At 42.6% G+C, this 19,616-nt stretch overlaps 1 protein-coding gene across 2 annotated transcripts in view; it reads right to left on the bottom strand.

The window, feature by feature from the left end:
- Window positions 1-19,616, bottom strand: part of LOC129133654 (kinesin-like protein KIF2A) — a 165,197-nt gene that overhangs the window by 43,155 nt on the left and 102,426 nt on the right. For both annotated transcript variants that reach the window (XM_054653280.1, XM_054653281.1), the window contains exons 8-14: window positions 12,539-12,593; window positions 8,684-8,846; window positions 5,242-5,332; window positions 5,037-5,100; window positions 4,539-4,630; window positions 4,104-4,246; window positions 3,221-3,425 (exon numbers count right to left, since the gene is read on the bottom strand). In XM_054653280.1, the coding sequence (XP_054509255.1) occupies window positions 3,221-3,425; window positions 4,104-4,246; window positions 4,539-4,630; window positions 5,037-5,100; window positions 5,242-5,332; window positions 8,684-8,846; window positions 12,539-12,593 (813 nt within the window). The remainder of the gene's footprint in view (window positions 1-3,220; window positions 3,426-4,103; window positions 4,247-4,538; window positions 4,631-5,036; window positions 5,101-5,241; window positions 5,333-8,683; window positions 8,847-12,538; window positions 12,594-19,616) is intronic.

Below are 19,616 nucleotides of genomic sequence, written 5' to 3'. Positions count from 1 at the left end.
CACATTCAAAATTACAGTCTGATTGTCAGCACTTGGTATGAAGTGACCCGGAAGAAAAATTATTTCAAATGAGGACCTGAGCAACAACAAGCTTTTAAACAAATCAAACAGGAGACAGTTGATGCTCTAGCCCTTGGGCCAGTCCAAATAGAGCAAGATGTAAAAAATGTGCTCTATACTACACCTGGGGAGAATGGTCCTACCTGGAATCTCTGGCAGAAAGCACCCGGGGAGACTCGAGGTTGACCTCTAGGTTTTTGGAGTCAGGCATACAGAGGATCAGAAGTCTGCTATACTTCAAATGAAAAGGACATACTGGCAGCTTATGAAGGGGTTCAAGCTGCTTCTGAAGTGATTGGCACTGAAGCCCAGTTCCTCCTGGCACTCTGGTTACCAATGTTGGATTGGATGTTCAAAGGCAGGGTCTCCTCTGCACATCATGAAACAGATGCTACATGGAGTAAGTGGGTCGCACTGATCACATGATGAGCTCTGATAGGAAACCCCAGTCATCCAGGAATCTTGGAAATTATCATGAACTGGCCAGAAGGCAAAGATTTCAGAATGTCACTAGAGGAGAAGGTGATGTGCTGAAGAGACCCCACTGTATAATGAAGTGCCAGAACATGAGAAGTAATATGACTTGTTTACTGATGGGTCCTGCTGTTTTGTGGGAAAGTATTGGAGATGGAAAGCAGCTGTATGGAGTCCCTTACGACAAGTCACAAAAACTTCTGAAGGAGAAGGTGAATTGAGTCAGTTTGAAGAGGTGAAAGCCATCCAGTTGGCCTTAGACATTGCTGAATGAGAGAAATGGCCGATTCTTTATACTGATTCATGGATAGTGGCAAATGCCCGGTGGGAGTGGTTGCAGCAATAGAAGCAGATAAACTGGCAGCACAGAGATAAACCTGCCCAGGTGGAGAACCTGGTTGTGAAGGTACACCATGTGGATGCTCATGAACCCAAGAGTCAGGCCACTGAATGACATCAGAACAACCAGCAGGTGAATCGGGCTGCTAGGATTGAAGTGCTCAGGTGGATTTGGATTGGCAAGATAAGGGTGAATTATTTCTGGCTTGGTGGGTCCATGACACCTTGGGACATCAAGGAAGAGATGCAACATCTAGGTGGGCTCGTGATTGAGGGATGGACTTAACCATGGACAATATTGCACAGGTTATCCTGGAATGTGAAATGTGCTGCAATTAAGCAGGGCCAGGCAGGTAATGCCTCTGTGGTATGGGGGACGATGGCTGAAATATAAGTATGGGGAAGCCTGGCAGATTGACTATATCACACTCCCCCAAACCTGTAACAGCAAGCATTGTGTGCTTACAAAGGTGGAAACACACCCTGTGCCCCATGGCACTGCCTGGAACGGTGTCCTGGGCCTTGGAAAGGAAGTCTTATGGTGACATGGTACTCCAGAAAGAATTGAGTCAGTGATATAACCTCAGATGCACAGAATCGGACAATGGAAACCATTTTCGAAACAACCTCATAGACACTTGTGCCAAATAACATGGAACTGAGTAGGTGTATCATATTCCCTATTATGCACCAGCCTCTGTAAAGATCAAACAGTGTAATGGACTGTTAAAGACTACACTGAAGAGAATTTGTGGTGGAACCTTTAGACACTGGGATATACATTTAGCAAAGGCCATCTGCCTAGTCAATACCAGAGGATCTGCCAATCAGGCTGGCCCTGCCCAATCAAAACTGTTAAGTACTTTAAAATGGGATAGAATTCCTGTGCACATTAAAAATATGCTGGGGAAAACAGTCTGGGTAATTCCTGCCTCAGGCAAAGGTAAACCCATCTGTGGGACTGCTTTTGCTCAAGGACCTGGGTGTACTTGGTGGGTAATGTGGAAGGATGGGCAAGTCTGGTGTGTGCCTCAAGGGGATTTGATTTTGGGTAAGAATAGCCAATGAATTAAATTGTATTATGTTAATAACTATCCAAGATTGATCTGGCTTCAACTGCAACAATCCAATACCACACACCATCTTTCCTGTCCTGAAGGACTGCTATGACAGATGGAGCCCAAGGTCATGGACTAAATGAACTCAACAGACTTTTATAGGGATGATCCATAGACTAAGGGAATGATATCTGTGTGTATATCTATCAAAAAATAGGAAAGGTGACGGGGTATTGAAAAGCGTGGGACCTGGCATGATGTAAATGTTATGGAATAAGGGGTGGAGACTGTCCTGGTTTTGGCTAACATAGAGTTCATTTTCTTCTTAGTAGCTTGTAGTACTGTGTTTTGGATTCAGTGTGAGAATAATGCTGATAACACACTGATGTTTTGGTTGTTGTTGAGCAGTGCTTACCTTCAGTCAAGGGCCTTTCAGTGTCTCATGCTTTGCCAGGGAGAAGCTGCACAAGAAGCTGTGAGGGAGCACAGCCAGGACAGCTGACCAGAACTGGCCAAAGGGATATTCCATGCCATATAATATTCCCAGTATATAAACTGGGGGAAGTTGGTCAGGACGGGATGATAGCTGCTGGGGAATGGGCTGGGCATCAGTCAGTGTGGTGAGGAACTGTATTGTGCATCACTTGTTTCTCTTGGGGTTTATTTCTCTCTCTGTGTCTCTCTCTCCTTTTCAATACAATTATTATGATTGTTATTATCTTTTACTTTAGCTCAATTATTAAGCTGTTCTTATCTAAACCCGTGGGTTTTCCCTTATTTCAGATACTCCTTCCCATCCCACTGGGGAAGGGGGTGAGGGGATTGAGTGAGCAGCTGCATGGTACTTAGTTTCTAGCTAAGGTTAGACCACTAAAAAAGGTATCTTTTTAAAAAAAAATCTTTTCTTAATTAAAAAAAAACCCAACTGAGATCAGTAAGTATATTTCCAGTTAGTATTTCAGACCTTGAGTACAAAAGTAAGTTATCTTTTCCCCCATTTTAAGTGTATATATAAAAAAAAGTGTTCAAATTCAACTACTGGGGATTTCATTTGATTTTTTTTTTAACTACATGAAAATAGATAGCACAATGTTTCTGCAATGTTTCTACTTGGTAATTACCAAGTGTTTTTTCAGGTATTTAAAGGAAAAACAAGATTATATTTTACAAGTCACATCAGTAGACAATGCAAAGAAGCAAAGCCTGCAAAACCACTAATTTCAATAGTCATTGCTATTATATGTGGAAGGCTTTCACATACTCAAAGGCAATGGAAACATTTCAGTTACCTTGAGTGCTAAAAGGCTCTTGTTAATTTCTGCACCTTCCAGTCGAGTCTGCCTATCTGCACTAGAAGTATCTGCTCCTCTTTCGTTGCCAGCCAAATCAATCAGAGAAAATTTACCATGCAATTTCCCTTTCCTTCTGAGAATAATCTGAAACACTGCATGGCTTCGAGATGAGTGTGCATTTGCAGATGTCTGGCCGGATGTCCTTTAAGAAAAGGAAAGAAAAGAAGAACATATGAACAGGCAAAGGACCATATATGTTAAACACATTGCCCTCAGAACATTAGTTTTCAGGGCATAGTCCTGTGTTTACCCATATAATTTGATGCACACGGTATAATTATACCTATTTTTCCAATTCTTGAAACAGAAATGGAAGATTAGTAGCATTTTACTACTCTCTTAAAAGCAAGAATAAACAGATCTCCAAATATTTCAGACTATCAGAGAGTTTATATGCAAAACGCTGCATGTGGTACTTTTATCTGATCAGTCAGCAGTCTGTCACAAGGCTAATTTTAAAAACAATAAAGCTGGATCTTAAACAAACCCCAACTTTTATACTTTTGTCACTACATATCAAGGCCTTTTAGAACTGAAGAATCTGGCAGTATTCCAGATTATAAATGATGTGAATTTAAGTCAGTAAACTGCTTATATAATGCATACAATTCACATCCTGTAGAAAAATCAGTTCATATTTCTCTCTGGCTGAAAAACTCAAAACTATATCCAAAAGATAGGTAGATTTCTTACTTGCAGCCAACATTATAAAAAATGCCACTGCATATTAAGAAGCCATCACTATGAAGAGACCAAAAAAAAAATCTTGTAGCATTTCTTTCATTTACAATGAAAAATTGGTGAAAGCTATGGGAGATACCTGCAGCTGTTGCCTATTTCAATAAGCTTAAGAACATCTTCAACACATTTAACTTCCCGTTCCTGTAATCCCACCACCTGGACTTGCTGTTTACCATCTTCTAACACTCTTAATTTTGTCTTCCTGTTCAACAAGTCAAAAACCTTGGGGAGGAGGGAAAAATAACAGTTAAAGAGGAGCTTTAAAAGACATTTTTGCTTCAAATGTCATATCAAAATATGCAAAGCATTCCATGCACAATCCTGCTTGAGCAGGGAGGTTGGACCAGATGACCCACTGTGGTCCCTTCCAACCTGTGATTGAAAGGGAAGTATAAAGAATTATCTGAAATAAAGCTTTTAGTACAAAAAGGAAAAAATCTTTTATGTGACAAACTCAAAATCTTGTTTGTGAAAGAGAAATTCCACCTTCCTCAGAAAAAAATCAGGTACTTACCTTACCACTATAGATCTCAAAAAATGTTGCATATACTTGAAGTTCTAACTTGTTATAATTTGGCTTCTTTAGCATTAAAAAGACATCTCTAGCTGTGAATACATTTACAAAATAAAAAGAAATGTAGTTATGTATTTTCATTTAGTGAAGACATTAATACATAGAAGTCTATTTTACAGTATCTCGTATTTTGCAAGTGTAACAGTCAATCAAGTCAATCAATTAAGAAACACTGCAGTTTAAACTGCCACATTACATTGGAAGATGCAGAAGACTCAAAAATTGTAAACTTGATAATTTATATTTCTTACATTTCTAAAGTTATCTGTAAATATTTACCTTACCATGTAAAAACTACCCACCTAGAAACTACATTTTATGTTACCAAAGCTCCACTGTAATGCAAAATATGCAGACCCTTATGTTTGTACAACAGGAAGTGGAAATGTATTGACCTCAACTAATTTGCGCAAAGCCAACAAAACAATAAAGTTTCACCTGCAAGTGCATATATTCCTTTAGAACAATCTTGGTTCTTTGCTGAAAAGTCACCACCCATAGTCTAAATTAAAAAACAAAAGACCAAAAATACACAATAAAGATCACAGAACTGTAACTTACATATTTGTTACTTATTAGAATTTATTGAAGCGTAAAATACACAAAAAGAAGTGTATTGCTGACACGTAGAGGAAATACTTACATGGGTTTTTCCACTGCCTGTTTGTCCATATGCAAAGCAAGTGGCCATTCCCCTTTCAAATATGGTCTCTACTAATGGTCGAGCTGTAAACCTTAAATGTAAAAAACAAAAGTATTTTAGAAATTTAATTACTTTTTAAAACCCACACTACCACAAAGGCACTATAAATTTTAATGCCAGAAGTGACAAAGCTGGTTCTGAACTTTGAGAGGCCAAAGGACATCTCATTAATTCCTGAACTAAAGAGGCTACCATCTCTAGGGCATTCAAATATACTAAACAATTAGAGAAAAGCTACAAGATGTTTCCCATTTATTTTGCAAAAATTTTATTTTTCTTCAAACCCCAAGAAAAAGAATTTTCTTGTTTTAGTGTTGCAACATGGCACAGTTTGCTACATGGAGTTTGGAGCTCCCTAAAGAAGGCACCATTATAAGATGCAGAAGTAGGACAGTGCAGCAGTTAAATGCTCAGATTTTGCCAATACAAAAAATCCACTATAGTTTTTGCTCCCTAAATTAGCTTCCAATATTAAGTTCAGAAGACAAGTGGTCAAAAACACATTGCATGTCTTAATATTTTGAGAACATAGTTACACTGAGACAAGGCTCAATAAAATGTCTACCCAGGCTCATCAGAATGGAAAAATCCAGTAATCCCTTAAGCATTATTTGATGCGTCAAAAATATTTTCCAAAATATAATTTTTCTATTTTAAATAATTAATTTTTACTTAAATAAATGTAGCTATTGCTCCCAATTCATCTGCTTACTACCATTTCTTCATTAAAATCTCCAAAAGCAAAAGGTAACCTTATGGTGGTTACCTCCACCAAGTGATGGAGGCAAGAGTCACTCTTTCTAAACTTTTTCCAGGTGTTTACAAATAAAGTATGTTTAGTGACAGAAACAAGAATGATTGTTAACTGAAACACTGAGGTGTTACAACCTCCTTTCATTCCATTTTGGAACAAACATGTCACTTACAAAAATAATATGGGTAAGATTAAGCCATTCAGCAAACGAGGATTATGCAAAAATCTATGTTTAACCGAATCATCAGTTTTCATCAAAAATATACCAGATGATTCCTGATCAGTCTTAGTCTTTCTTTTTTGCATCCTCCAAGTATATACCTTTTTTTTTTTGTCCTCAAGAGGATATTACCAATCAGTTTCAGGAAACCTATCCACTTAAGAAGCACATTCCATTATCTCTGCTTAATTGCATTTGAAATTATTCATTTTGCTGATTTATAAAAAATTGACTTAATTATATGCATTTTAAAATAAGGCAAAATACAAACGTCTAGAAAATTTTTGTAGAGCATTATACAACTCCAAATGGTACCATGTCAAAAAAGTCAAACTCTCCTTCTAGTAGAACCTTTATTTGCAATCTTGAGCCTTCAGAAATATAAACTCTGATTCTCCTTTAAAATTCAAAAGGCATTTAAAGTTTTTTAATACTAAAAAACCTTGCAACTCAGTGTTGCAGCTCATGGATTTGAAAATACTTAAAATACAGCCTAAGTAAAGTAATAATAAGAAAATAAAGAGTAGTACATTTCTTGAGAACATTTTTCAGTATAGAAATAGGAGAAATTTTAGCATATTTAAGGAAACTGAAGTAACTTGTCATACTTTTTTTTCCCCATTGTGACCCTGGCAGTTCTGGTTAGAGCAGAACATGATACCTATCTTCTTCGCAATTGTGTTACTACAGGAGGCCTTAAAGTAGATTATCCTTCATGTGATAATCATTATTGTGCCATATGAAGGAGAAAAAAAAAGCCTGTACTGCTATACAGACTAGAGGTTTATTGTTTCAGTATGAATACAAGCATCTTTCAATATTCTCCCATATTACTATTAATTTATTATGCAAGTAATAAAAATTTTGCTGAAGAAACTCGGTACAAAAACATAATAACATTGTATGTCAAAAACATCCCTCACATTTAAACACTATGCTCACAAAGACAACATGAAGGAGGGAGATTACAGGAACTGGTTGTTAAGGGGGAGGAAAACTATTGCAAGAGGCTGTAAGGAAAAGGCTAGACAGAAAAGCAAAACTTGAGACAAAGGGAGGACATGGGGTGTAGGCCCCTTTGAGCCCTTCTGAGAAATGTCTCAAACACTTATAATGAAACAACTGGAAACAGACAGGTGTTCCATGACATGTGCCATGAGATATGTGTCCAAGGGATTTCCATGGGCATGATGGCCTGCTAATGGGTTAATAAGTTATCAGGTAAAGGCGCTCTCTCTCTCCTCCAACCTCCAGTGTTGTTTCACTGCATCTCTAGCCAAGTATTTTTGAATCTGAGTCACTTTCCTCCCCCTCTTGTGTTGGAAAATCCTAAGGGATACTGACTGTCTACCCAATAAGTGGGCAGGGAGAGCCAGGAAGTGACCTCTCAGCTAAAAGCCAGGAGAAGTTCAAGCAGTGCCAAGACAACAGATGTCTGGGAAAGGCCAAAGCTCAACTGCTCCTCTATGTGAAGATGTTATCTCCGTGTGACCCAGGCACACCTCACCAGCTAGATCACTCTCTAACAGCTCTTTACTATCTAGAAAGAAAATATGTTACCAGTAGTAGACAATCATTAGAGACACATTTTCAAGGGCACAGCTTTGTTGTTTAGAAGTATTGCATTAGTGTAAACTAACAGACTAAAAAGTTTTTACTTTTGCTACGCTTCTCCTTTTACTTCTATCAAACTTGAGACACAAGTTTTCATTTTCAAGGCCTTTTAATAAATCTCTTATCCACCAACAGGATGTTAACATCTAACATCAGTCAGGATACGATGCCAACTTTGACTTCCTAATTGTTGGATTAAAACCAAGATTTAAGAAAATTCTCTGTCCCTATTCCTTAAGACTATGGGAGGCACTTTCTAAGCATAAGGAAAATTATCTTAATCAAATTCCTTTCTAATATCAATATTCTTTGCAAAAATATTCACAATATTTAGACTACATACCGAGATTATGACCTGTGGTGTCTAACCTTGCCTGTATCTAATCCATTAAGCAACTTGGACAAGGTAAACAGATACTTTTTAACAAATTTTTAAAGTGTTGTGCATTATTCTCTTTCAGCTGTGGAAGTGAAACAGAAAAAGAAAGGCAAAAATGAAGATCCAAATACCATGGTGTCTCTCTCTCTGTGCTCTTTCCCCACCCTCTCCTGATTTGTTTGTCTCCTGAGGAAGCAATACACACTAGAGCCTGGAAAACTCTTGGAGGATAACTGAGAGCAGGATTCAGGATAAACAGAGCTAAACCAAAAGTAAACAGGCAAAAGAATGGAGTTAGCAACATACATATCTGATAACAGAGAGAATACAAGTCCATGACCAAGGTAAACCCACAGTTATTGACATCAAAGATATATGAGAAAAAAGATTCCCAAAAACCCCCATATACACATACCTGTAAACCATTTCATTAGGAGCCATGTCATCAAAGGCATAATCAAAACGAAAAGTTTGGTTTTCTAGGTACCTTGTTAAATCCACCTTTTGTTTTGGTTCATGTACCATCACAACATCTTTACTAGGAATTGTTATTACATCAAGGTCTTTCATTAAAGTTTCTATAAAATAAATGAAATATATATATTTGTGAAAAACGCCAATCACTTGTGTTAAAATTTTAGAAGTTCAATAGTAATAAAATAGTAATAAAAATTAAGACAATAAGAATTTGGACAATCAAAGTTAGGACAATAAGAGACAATAAAAAACAAAGAATTACGGCTGTCCAGATGCTCTTGGGCACTAAGCCAAAAAAGCACACACACTAACAAAGGATTAACCCTTAAAAGCAATAGCCTGTTGCATATTCATACATCTCATACATGATTCAAACATTTTTCAAACAAAGGGTGTCTTCTGCTTAATTTCTGCTCCCCCCCTCATCTTGTAAATCAATTTCTTGGCTCCTAGAAGGCTGGAAGAAGTCTGATAAGGAGGCAATAATTCTTCTCTTGAGATTTTGGTGTCTTGTTGCTGTTATCTTTATGCAAAGAATTTCTTGGTTATCTTATCCATTCCTTGAGCTAGTTACAAAAAGTATCTTACATCACGTAGTTTCTATTTTGATATTATGCTATAGCCTAAAAACTATATTTGCCACACTACTTAAAAAGATTAATATGGCACTACTAAAATTAATACAGTATAACTTTCCAACATAACACATATAGTACTCATTTCAATATTTGCGAAGAGATAATCATATAATATGCATCTTTCACATATTTAAGTAGCAACACATCACTATTTTTTACATATTTTCATTGTTTACACTCTTATAATATCTCAGATAACACAGCTCCTCCAAGCCACAACACTGCAATGGACTTGGGCTTCTGATACCTAGATAGTAATCTGCTAAGTAAGAGATTTCATTTTTGAAGTCTAGTTGTCCTCTCTTACCAGGTGCTAGAAGGTAAAGAAAGGTTGTACAAAGTTGATTAGAAAAACTAAGATAATTAATGATAGCACTGTCATTATAGCTTCATTTAAAAAATTTTTTTATTTTTCCTAAATCTTTTAAGTAATAGACATATCTTCACAGCTTTTAAAAAGAAAGAAAATTGTTTTCCTTCTACATAGTTTCATTTTTGTATTCCTTCTGGAATCTCAAGTCTTTAATATAGAATTTCTCTAAAGTAAAATGCTTTCTTTAAATTATCTTGTAAGCAGAAAAGGCTGAACATGCTAAAGATGTTTCTTATCACTAGGAATGAACAAAAGCCATCTAGATGCAATTTTAGTAGTGAGTTCTCAGGTTATAATTGCTAAATAGCACTGCGATTTATTGCTAATTGTTGTATGATATATGACAGCAAAACAGAGAACCCAGGGATCCACGAGATGCACAAAAATAATGATCCTTTCTGTGTACAGTCAGGATCACTGATGTGTCCTACTTGCATTTCTATGTTAAATTTCTTAAGGCATGCAGTTCAAGAATTTGATGTAACTCTATACAATCAGGTAGACATATTTTCATCAGTTAAAATGCCATTCAAACAGCACAAAGGTTACTATTGCATGACATTACACACCAACAGAAATATGCATTCAAGTCACTATATATTCTATTTTTCAACTGCACTGCAATAAAGTAAAATGCAATTATTCTGAAGCAATCAAAGAGAATAAATAAGGAATAATGGTGAAAAGATCTATATAAAGGTAATTTTTTTCAGAAAAAACTTTAGTCAAAGCAGTCAAAAGATGTTTTGTTTAAAACAATTGTTTTAAATATTTGTCACTGAAATAAAATCTTAAAATGTCAGTCTGAAGACCTTCGTCCTGCAAAGTCAATCCACAAAATGACTGGTGCTGAGAACACCTAAAGATTTTGGTGATACTTCTGTGTTTGTGAGACTACCTGAAATTGATTGATACACTTGATTTCTCGCAAATTATTTGAACATCTTACAGCATTTCAAAATACAGAACATGAAAGGGGAATGAGAATATTTTTGACATTTTATTGCAATAATAAAGGAAAAATTATTTATATGTTTCTCTTTAGGATATTACACACTAACATCTTCTATTTCTTGATATAATTTTAAAATGTAGCAAGAGAAATATTGTTTCTTATGAACTTTCAAAATTAATGTTCCCAGAATACTGCATTATGTGAGTACAAGATTATGGTTCCTCCCCAGTATATATTATTTCATTAATACCTTTTTATTATAGCTTATTCTTAAAAATGCAAAATAACTTTAGTGCAAATCTCATTTTTACTTAGACACTCATCTTCCTACCAACAACTCAGAACTATTCTTAATAGCTCCAAACCACTAATATCCAAGATATTTGCACAGAATCAAGTCCCACTTCTGAAACTTAATTTATGCCTCATACCAATTTGCTGTAAGTTATTGTATTTTCACTGTCTCCACCTTCAGTGCAAGTTGAAGGTAACATTCCCCCCATGGATCACATTTCTAAGTTATATTTTATTAAAGATAACCTCCAATGATAAAACAGAAATTGAACTGTTACCAGACTTGTATATTGAATGCCCCTATGACATATGTTGTGAAAAATAGTTTCAATCAATCAGTTTTTGAGATTATGCATTCCTTTCAGATCAATTAAAAAATACAGGGAATAAGAAAACAGTAAAAGTAATAAACAAAAAAAAGGAGGGGAAGCAGCAACATGGAGGGGAAAAAATAAGACAAAATAAAACTAACTATATACTAACATCAATATATGTTTTCCCTTTCCTATACAATTCTCCCATGTTCCTCTGGATATCCTCCAGATAACTCTCAATGTGTAGTTGACAGTACAAAAATAATAAATGCATCCCATGTTGTTTCAGAGTCAAAGTGATGTTCTTTGAGTCAAGCTAAAAAAAAAAAATAAAGAGAAGGAAAGAAACATCTTTCAAAATGAAAATCAGCTTACTTTAGTGTTGGATTCATACAGGCTTTGATCCAGATGCATTTGCAGTTCTTAATTTCTCATAAAAGTAAAGAACTTAATAGAAAGATTGGTATTTGACTCGAGTTGAAAACCTAAATGTTTTTTTTGGTGGGGGATATAGACTCCAGTCTGATCACCAGGCAGTAAGAAAGAAAGTTGTCAAGCAAATCATACATGAAGACAAGTCACTAAGGTGTGCTTCCAGTACCTAAAAATAATTGTTTAGTGCCATTTCATATGCCCTAAGGTATCCTGCCCAGCCCTGAGCAGCAATTCCAGGAGGTACATGTCTCCAGTTTGTCTATAACCTGCTAGCCCTGCAAGGATATCTTGGACACCCTTGAACACCTTAAATGTCAGAAGACACCAACATTCAGGCACCTGAATTGTACCCTTCATGTCAGATTCATGACTTGAAAGTACAAATATACACCTATAACAAAAAAGTGTAGGAAAGTTTTCATTGAGTAGCTCACTGATCAGAAGATCACTTCAAGATGCTTTAAAAGAATGGTGATACAAACACAACATAAAAATACTGAAGAAATTACAGTAGAATTAATTCCCAGATCAACAAAATGCATCCTAGATGACCTTGGGAAAAAATTACACTCCGTAAAATGGTGACAGTTTAACTACTTTTTTCCCCATCTTTATTCAGATTATGATAAGTTTATAAATTTTCTGGGTACCTCACACATATTGTCCAGTATAACAGAGTTTTGCCTTTGATCGGTATTTTTAGATCTCTTTAATATAAATAATATTACTCTATCAGAAGCAGCTTTTCAGAGAAAAAATTCTGCAAAATCTTAAATGGACATACCTTTTTTATTGAGTGGTCGTTTTCGTACACAAACACATATCCTGTGCTCATCAATCTACAAAGGAAACAATCTTTCAGTGAAATATACCCCAATTCCAGTTATACAGTATTTTACTTCTATTCTTGAACTGCAATATAATTTAAACAAATATAAATTTACAAGATAGTGAGTCATCTCAATGTGTAAAAGCCCCTTGTGTCTGCACAGTAACCTAGAATCCAAAAGGGAGAACCATACATTAATAAAACAGTGATCTGATCCTGCAGAGTACCTGCTATGTCTTGGAATATAGCAAGCTAAATCTAGGTGTAACAGGGTAGATATGCTATTGACAGAAATTGTCACAATATCTTTGATCATGCACAGGTAGAATTCTCAGTCTTGAGGGGTACAGAAGAGGTAAAAAGCAGAATCAGGACCCTAAACCTCAGAAAGGCAAACTTTCAGTGCTAGTGTATGTGATCCCTTGGGAAACTGTTCTCAGAAGTAAAGGAGCAAATGAGAGCTGGGAGATATTAAAAAGACATTTTTTTCATAAGGTGCAAGAGCTTGATATTGAGGTTTTGGGGGTTCACTGAAGTTAGCAATATGAATTAAGCATTTAAATTTTAGCTTGTAGAATTGTGTGTTGAATTTTAACCTTTTACTTAAGAAACTTCTGCCATGGTACAAAGGGCATTGGAAAATGCAAATTTCTGAAGCTTCTTGCAATAAAGAACAATACTGGGAGAAGACCAAGGAATACGAGAAACCCAGATAAAGGGGCTCCTCTGTCTGCAAGCTGATCAAAATCAACAGATGTACTCAGATAAGCACCAAGAGACCAAAGTGCACGTGCAAAGAAGAAAAGTTCAAAAGTTCAACCATGAGGAAGACCATGGCCTTCAGCTTCAGAGATCACCACCATGAACAACGCATGCCCAGAAAGGTGTGGATCTAATTACCATGCAAGGCGAAGACAGGTGGGGCCGGGGGTTGAATATGCATGAAAAGGTTGAGCAATGTAATGTATATGGAACACCTTTGTGTGTCGCTATAGGACACAAAAGAACACACGCTCACACCGTTCTCAAGGTGAAAGAGAAAAAAAAGGCCATTTATTTTCTGACTCCAACATTTATAGTTTTCCAAAAGTGACAGTGGATTGGAGGGTGACAGTGGCACCTCTCCAATACCACTGGTTAAACCAACAGTCCATCAACTCTCTCCTCCTCCATAAAGGAATGCAAAACAATGAGTTATTTACAGAAAGTGTGTGAGAAAATTCACTACAAGAATGTCAACATCAGAAGGCTTAGAAAATCTTAAAAACTCAGGGTGACATCTCACCCTTTTTCCATTTAAAAAGAAAAAGAAAAGAAAATGAACAATGTAAAAAGGAAAAACATGAACAATGCTCAGTGTCCACTTGCGGACGAATCATCAGAGCGATCACTCCCGTCATCTGCATCTGAGTCATCACTCAATGATCCGCCCGCTTGATCCCTTTCAGGTTGGTCACGGTCTCCGTCTTGCTCATCGGCTGGATTCTGCCTCTGCGGTCGCAGGTCAGGGCGAACACATTTCGAAGGTACCCAGCGTACCCCAGTATCTGTGGATACACAAGCATACCCGCGCCCCAAAGCGATAAGGTCATAGGGACCTTCCCACTGTTTGGTGACTAAATTCCGCACCCGAACCTTCGCTCGAGGCTGATGTGCCTCGTCCGCAGCCTGCAACGAGAGATGGTGATTCAAAATGACAGGATTATTTGAGTTCTGTGGCACAGTGAGATGATTGATTGTGTACAAAGCTTTTGCCAACCGACTGTGCGGGGTTTCACCCTGCATTCCCCGTTTTTGTTTTTGAAGAACCCGCTTCAGAGTACCATGAGCGCGTTCTACAATAGCTTGACCAGTCGGGGAATGAGGGATCCCGAACTTGTGCGAAACACCCCACAACTGCAGGAACTGCCGCACCTTTTGCGATGCGTAAGCAGGACCATTGTCGGTTTTCACCGCAGAAGGTATGCCCAAAACGGCAAAGGCCTGCCTCCAGTGGGCAAGGACATCGCGGGCCTTCTCCCCAGTGTGAGCCGAAGCCCACATCGCAGAGGAGAACGTGTCCACAGTGACATGCACATACTTGAGCCGGCCAAACTCGGCAACCAGGGTGACATTGGTCTGCCAAAGCTCCAAGGCCCTAAGGCCTCTGGGGTTCACCCCTGCCGGCAAAGGCGGGGCAAGTGCATGGCAGTCATCACATGACTCAACAATGTCACGAGCCTCAGTTGGCGTCAGCTGAAACTGCTTCTGCAGGGTATGTGCGTTTTGGTGGAAAAACCCACGTGATGCCTTGGCCTGCGCGAGTGTATCAGGCTGAGGCGCTACCCATGCTGGGTTAGCCAGCTTGTCAGCCCTCGCGTTACCTTCCACTATAAAGCCCGGCAAAGTGGTGTGACTCCTCACATGCAGAACATAGAATGGATGAACCCGGGCCTGAATGGCACACCACAAGGTCTTCAGTAAGTGAAACAAGGAAGGATTACTGACCTCCTTCAAGACCAAATGACCCAACCGCTGTGCGATATCAGCCACATAGGCGGAATCCGTGACCAAGTTGAAAGGCTCCTGGGAGAATCTTTCAAATGCCATGACAGCAGCCCTCAGTTCAACCAACTGGGCTGACCCATCCTCGTGGCCTTCCAGAACCTGCCACTCAGATCCGTCCCTCCAGCTAAAAATGGCCTTCCCAGTCCTCCCTGAACCATCAGTGAAGACAGTGGGTCCTTTCACGGGTTCCTGGCTATTTTTGGGCCGCAAAGAGATTTTTGTGGATTTTGCCATATGCAGTAGCCTATGGCTGGGCAGATGATAAGTGATCTGCCCGGAGAAATTTTCCAGAGCACTCTGCAGGGACACACTGTTTGCAAAGCTCCAGTCAAAATCCTCCCGTTGCACCGGGAGTATGATCTTTGCGGGATCCGCACCCATCAATTGCAAACACCGTTGCCGGCATTTGATTATCAAGCGAGCGATCAATTCAAACAATGCAGTTGCCGTCTTCTGCGGCTGATGGGGCAGGAAAACCCATTCCAAAATGTGCAAGGAATCAGACCAATTGTCACTCCACTGGCCAATGATACCTGTGGGATACGAATCCGGAGTGTTGACGAACACAGTGACATCAACGGAGGGATCAATGCGATAAATTTGGCAAGCCGAAACAGCTCGCTGAACTACCTCCAACGCCTTATGCGCCTCAGGGGTCAGTGTGCGAGGTGATTTTAGATCAGCGTCTCCTTTCAACAAATCATACAGAGGAGACAGCTGCGCATCGGTTACTCCCAAATACGGACGCAACCAAGTGATGACACCCACCAATTTCTGAACATCATTCAGTGTCCTCACAGGATGCACAAATTGCACCTCCTGGTGACGGATCGTCCGTTCCAGAATTTTGACCCCCAAATACTTCCAAGGTGGTTGCTGTTGGACCTTCTCCGGAGCCACCTGCAGTCCCTGAGCATGCAAAGCATCAAGCAACCGAGGCTGAATCCTCAGCAGCTCATCCTGGGTGGATGCGGCCACCAAAATGTCGTCCATATAATGATACAGACGTGCATCAGGAAACTGCCTGCGAACTCCAGACAAGGCACGGGCCACATACCACTGGCATATGGCCGGAGAATTGCGCATGCCCTGAGGCAATGTCCTCCATTGATACCTCTGTGCAGGCTCAGCCTCGTTAATTGCTGGCACTGAGAAGGCAAACTTCGGTCTGTCATCGGGATGCAAAGGAATTGTAAAGAAACAATCCTTCAGATCCACAATGAGGACCGGCCAGTCTGTAGGCGATGGCATGCCCGCCTGCAATGTTCCCATGCTTTCCATCACAGCATTAACCTTTCGGAGGTCTTGCAACAACCTCCATTTCCCAGACTTCTTTTTGATGCAGAAGACAGGGGTGTTCCAGGGGCTGGTGGAAGGCTCCAGATGACTCTGGTCCAACTGCTCCTGCACCAGATTCCGAAGGGCATTCAACTTCTCTTGAGGGAGGGGCCACTGCTTTTCCCATACAGGTTTGTCAACCAGCCACCGTATAGGAGGCGTCGGACACTCTGCACCCTTCACTGCAGCGGCCCCCATCAAAAATCCGTCCCAATGCGCACCCCCCAAGCAGACAGAACATCCCTCCCCCAAAGGTTGGCAGGAGTAGAAGTAACATGAGGCCTAACCCAGGCCACCTGTCCCTCTGGGTTCGTGACCAACACAGGCCGTTGGCTCACATAACATTGCGCCGTCCCTCCCAGGCCAGCGACAGATGTCCCCACCGGATCCAAGGGCCACTCTGAGGGCCAGGTCACAAGGGAGAGAACCATGACGTCAGCACCGCTGTCGAGAAGCCCACGGACGCGGACTTCTGGCGGCGTCGCACCAGGAACAGACAGGGTGCACAGCATCTCGGGACGGTCCTTGGTCAGGACAGCAGTCCAGTGAACTTGAGGCGGCCCAGTGGAGCCAAAACCGCCAGCTCCACGCGACTGATCAGCTGACCTGCAAACAGAGGACTTGAAAGGCACAAGTTGAGCAAGCCGCGTCCCTTTCGGGATCGTCACGGGGGGGGGTGGGTGTGGAGACCATGGCACAAATCTGCCCCGTGAAATCCGCATCGATGAGTCCCAGGTGCACAATGATGCCCTGAAGGGTGGCACTAGACCTCCCCATAAGGAGAGCACTCATGCCCCCACCCAAGGGACCAAAGGCATCCAGGGGAACCTTGCATATCTGAGAAGACTCTAACACAACTGTTGCTGCGGTGCAGACATCCACTCCTGCTGATCCACGGGTGCTGGCTGCAAGCTGGCAAAGGAGACCTCCATCGGCACCGGGGTCTGGAGAGAAGCTTGTGTCCGCACGCGTCCCCCCTGCGCGCTCCGCTTGCCGTTTCCCGAGCCTGGCAAAGCTTGGCCATTAGCATGAACAGTCGCCTTGCACACATCAGACATATGATTCGGCCTACCACACCGACCACACAAGAACATGGGGAACTTCACCTTCTGCGCTTTCTTCCCCTGCTTCTTGCCAGCCTGTGCAATCCCCCGCTGCGGCCGCTTGCCCTGCGGCGCTGCCCAAACCGGCTGCACAGCGGCAGCCACGGCAGCCAACTTCCGATCCAGGGGGACGATGTCCGCACAGGCCTCCGCCATCTCAGAGACAGTAGGATCACCAGGCAGAGCCACTATGACTTTCCTACAAGCAGCATTGCAATTGCACTTGACAAGGTTCGTAATCGTAACGCTCCTTGCCACAGGATCAGGCACCTGCCTCTCCACGGATGCAATCAGCCTTTCCGCAAACGTCATGAAAGGCTCGTCATCCCCCTGGACAATGGTCGGGAACGGCGGCCTCGGAGCAGCCATTTCCAGGGTCTGAACAATCGCAGCCATGCCCAGCGAGTGGCACTGTTCAAGCACAAGGGGATCAAATCCAACCTGCCCTTGAACATTCTCATAAAGCCCTGTTCCCAGCAGCATGTCAGCGACAACCCCATGCCTGGGGTCCTGCGGACCCAGCGTAGCATTCCACAACACCACGTGGGCCGCCAACCGAGCCCACTTGGTTTCAAAGACACCATACTGCACAGGGTCAAAAAGAGAACGTGCCACACGACGGAGATCGTAAGGCGTCAGCCTATCTGAATCAACCCTCCGGAGAGTCCGCATAACCTCAGCGGACCCCAAACCATGCTGAGCAACTGCCTCACGGAGCTCCTTCTCCAGCTTATATGAAAGGGGTTCATAGGTGTTATGAGCAACACCCCTGAGCACAGGGAAAACCTGAGGATCCCCTGGCAAAGCCACCGCACCTGATGCTCCCTGGTCCTCAGGCCCAACAGGGGCAAAAGACGAAAATCGCCTGGGAGCCAGGCCAACACCACTCGGCCCTGGGCCCCCCGCAGCACCGGCAGAGCCAAAGGAGCCCGCCCCACGACCCTGCAGGTGCCGCGAGGAAACAGGCTCATTCATCTCGTCAGTCTTGGTTTTCGCCTCTCGCCAAAAACGTTCGGGATGCCTGGGACGCACGGTCACCTGACAGGCAGGAAGCGTCCACAAATTCGACGAGGAAGTGCCGTGGCCCCAGGCACCCACCGGCCTCCCGCTGGCCGTGTCAACAGGTGCACTAAAGGTAAACACCCCAGTGCCCTGTTGTGTTACAGCTCCAGCAGGGGCCGCCCCGGCGGACGCAGGTACCGTCCCAGCCCGCAAATCCGGCGCGGGCCGGGACGAGACCGGCGCGGGGCCCCCGGCCCCCGACACAGGGGAGGGACGGGACGCCGAGAGAGACGCAGTCCACGCAGCTGCGTCGCTGCGGGATGGCACTAGGGAGCCCGGCAAGCCCCCTATGAGGGTCCGTCCCAAACCACAAGACTGCCCAGCGGGTACCGCCCCCACCGAGCAGAGAGGGGCGGGCTGCCCGCCCACCGGAGCGGGGCCGGACAGAACGCCGACTGATGCCCCGCCCCCGGCTGCGTCCACCGACTGCACACGCTCAGCGGGCTGCGCCGGCCCAGGGGCGGATGACGCCCTGCCCCCGGGTGCTTCCACCGACTGCGCACGCCCAGCAGGCTGCGCAGGCCCAGGGACGGGCGAAGTCACCCCCCCCGCCGATGAGCCCGGCTCGGAGGTGGGCGACCCCGCCCCCGCCGTGGCCAGGGGAAACTTCGTGGAAACACCGCAATTAGGACACCAGGTCGTCACCGAACCAGACTCAAGCCGAGGCGGAGGCTGGCCCTCAAGAACCGGAAAGGCACAAAGAAAAGGCAACCCGTCCCCCACCCCACCGCCCACGCCGGGCGAAGCAGGACAAGGACGGCCCGCCGAATCCACAGAGCCCGCAGAAACCCACGGGGCTCTGCCCCCCAGCACACCGTCCGGAGGCGGGGAGGGGGACTCCACATCGGACAAAAACTCAAACTCCCCCTCCTCCACATCCGAGGCAGAAGAGCTTCCCCGGGAACTCCGAGGGGTACAAGAGCCAGACCCCTCCCAAAGCTCCACACATCTCTTCCACTGCACCAGCAGCGGTCCCGCATCTA

The sequence above is a fragment of the Agelaius phoeniceus genome, chromosome W (assembly GCF_051311805.1).
Source record: "Agelaius phoeniceus isolate bAgePho1 chromosome W, bAgePho1.hap1, whole genome shotgun sequence".
NCBI lineage: Eukaryota > Metazoa > Chordata > Aves > Passeriformes > Icteridae > Agelaius > Agelaius phoeniceus.
This window is presented reverse-complemented; position numbering and strand designations above follow the sequence as displayed.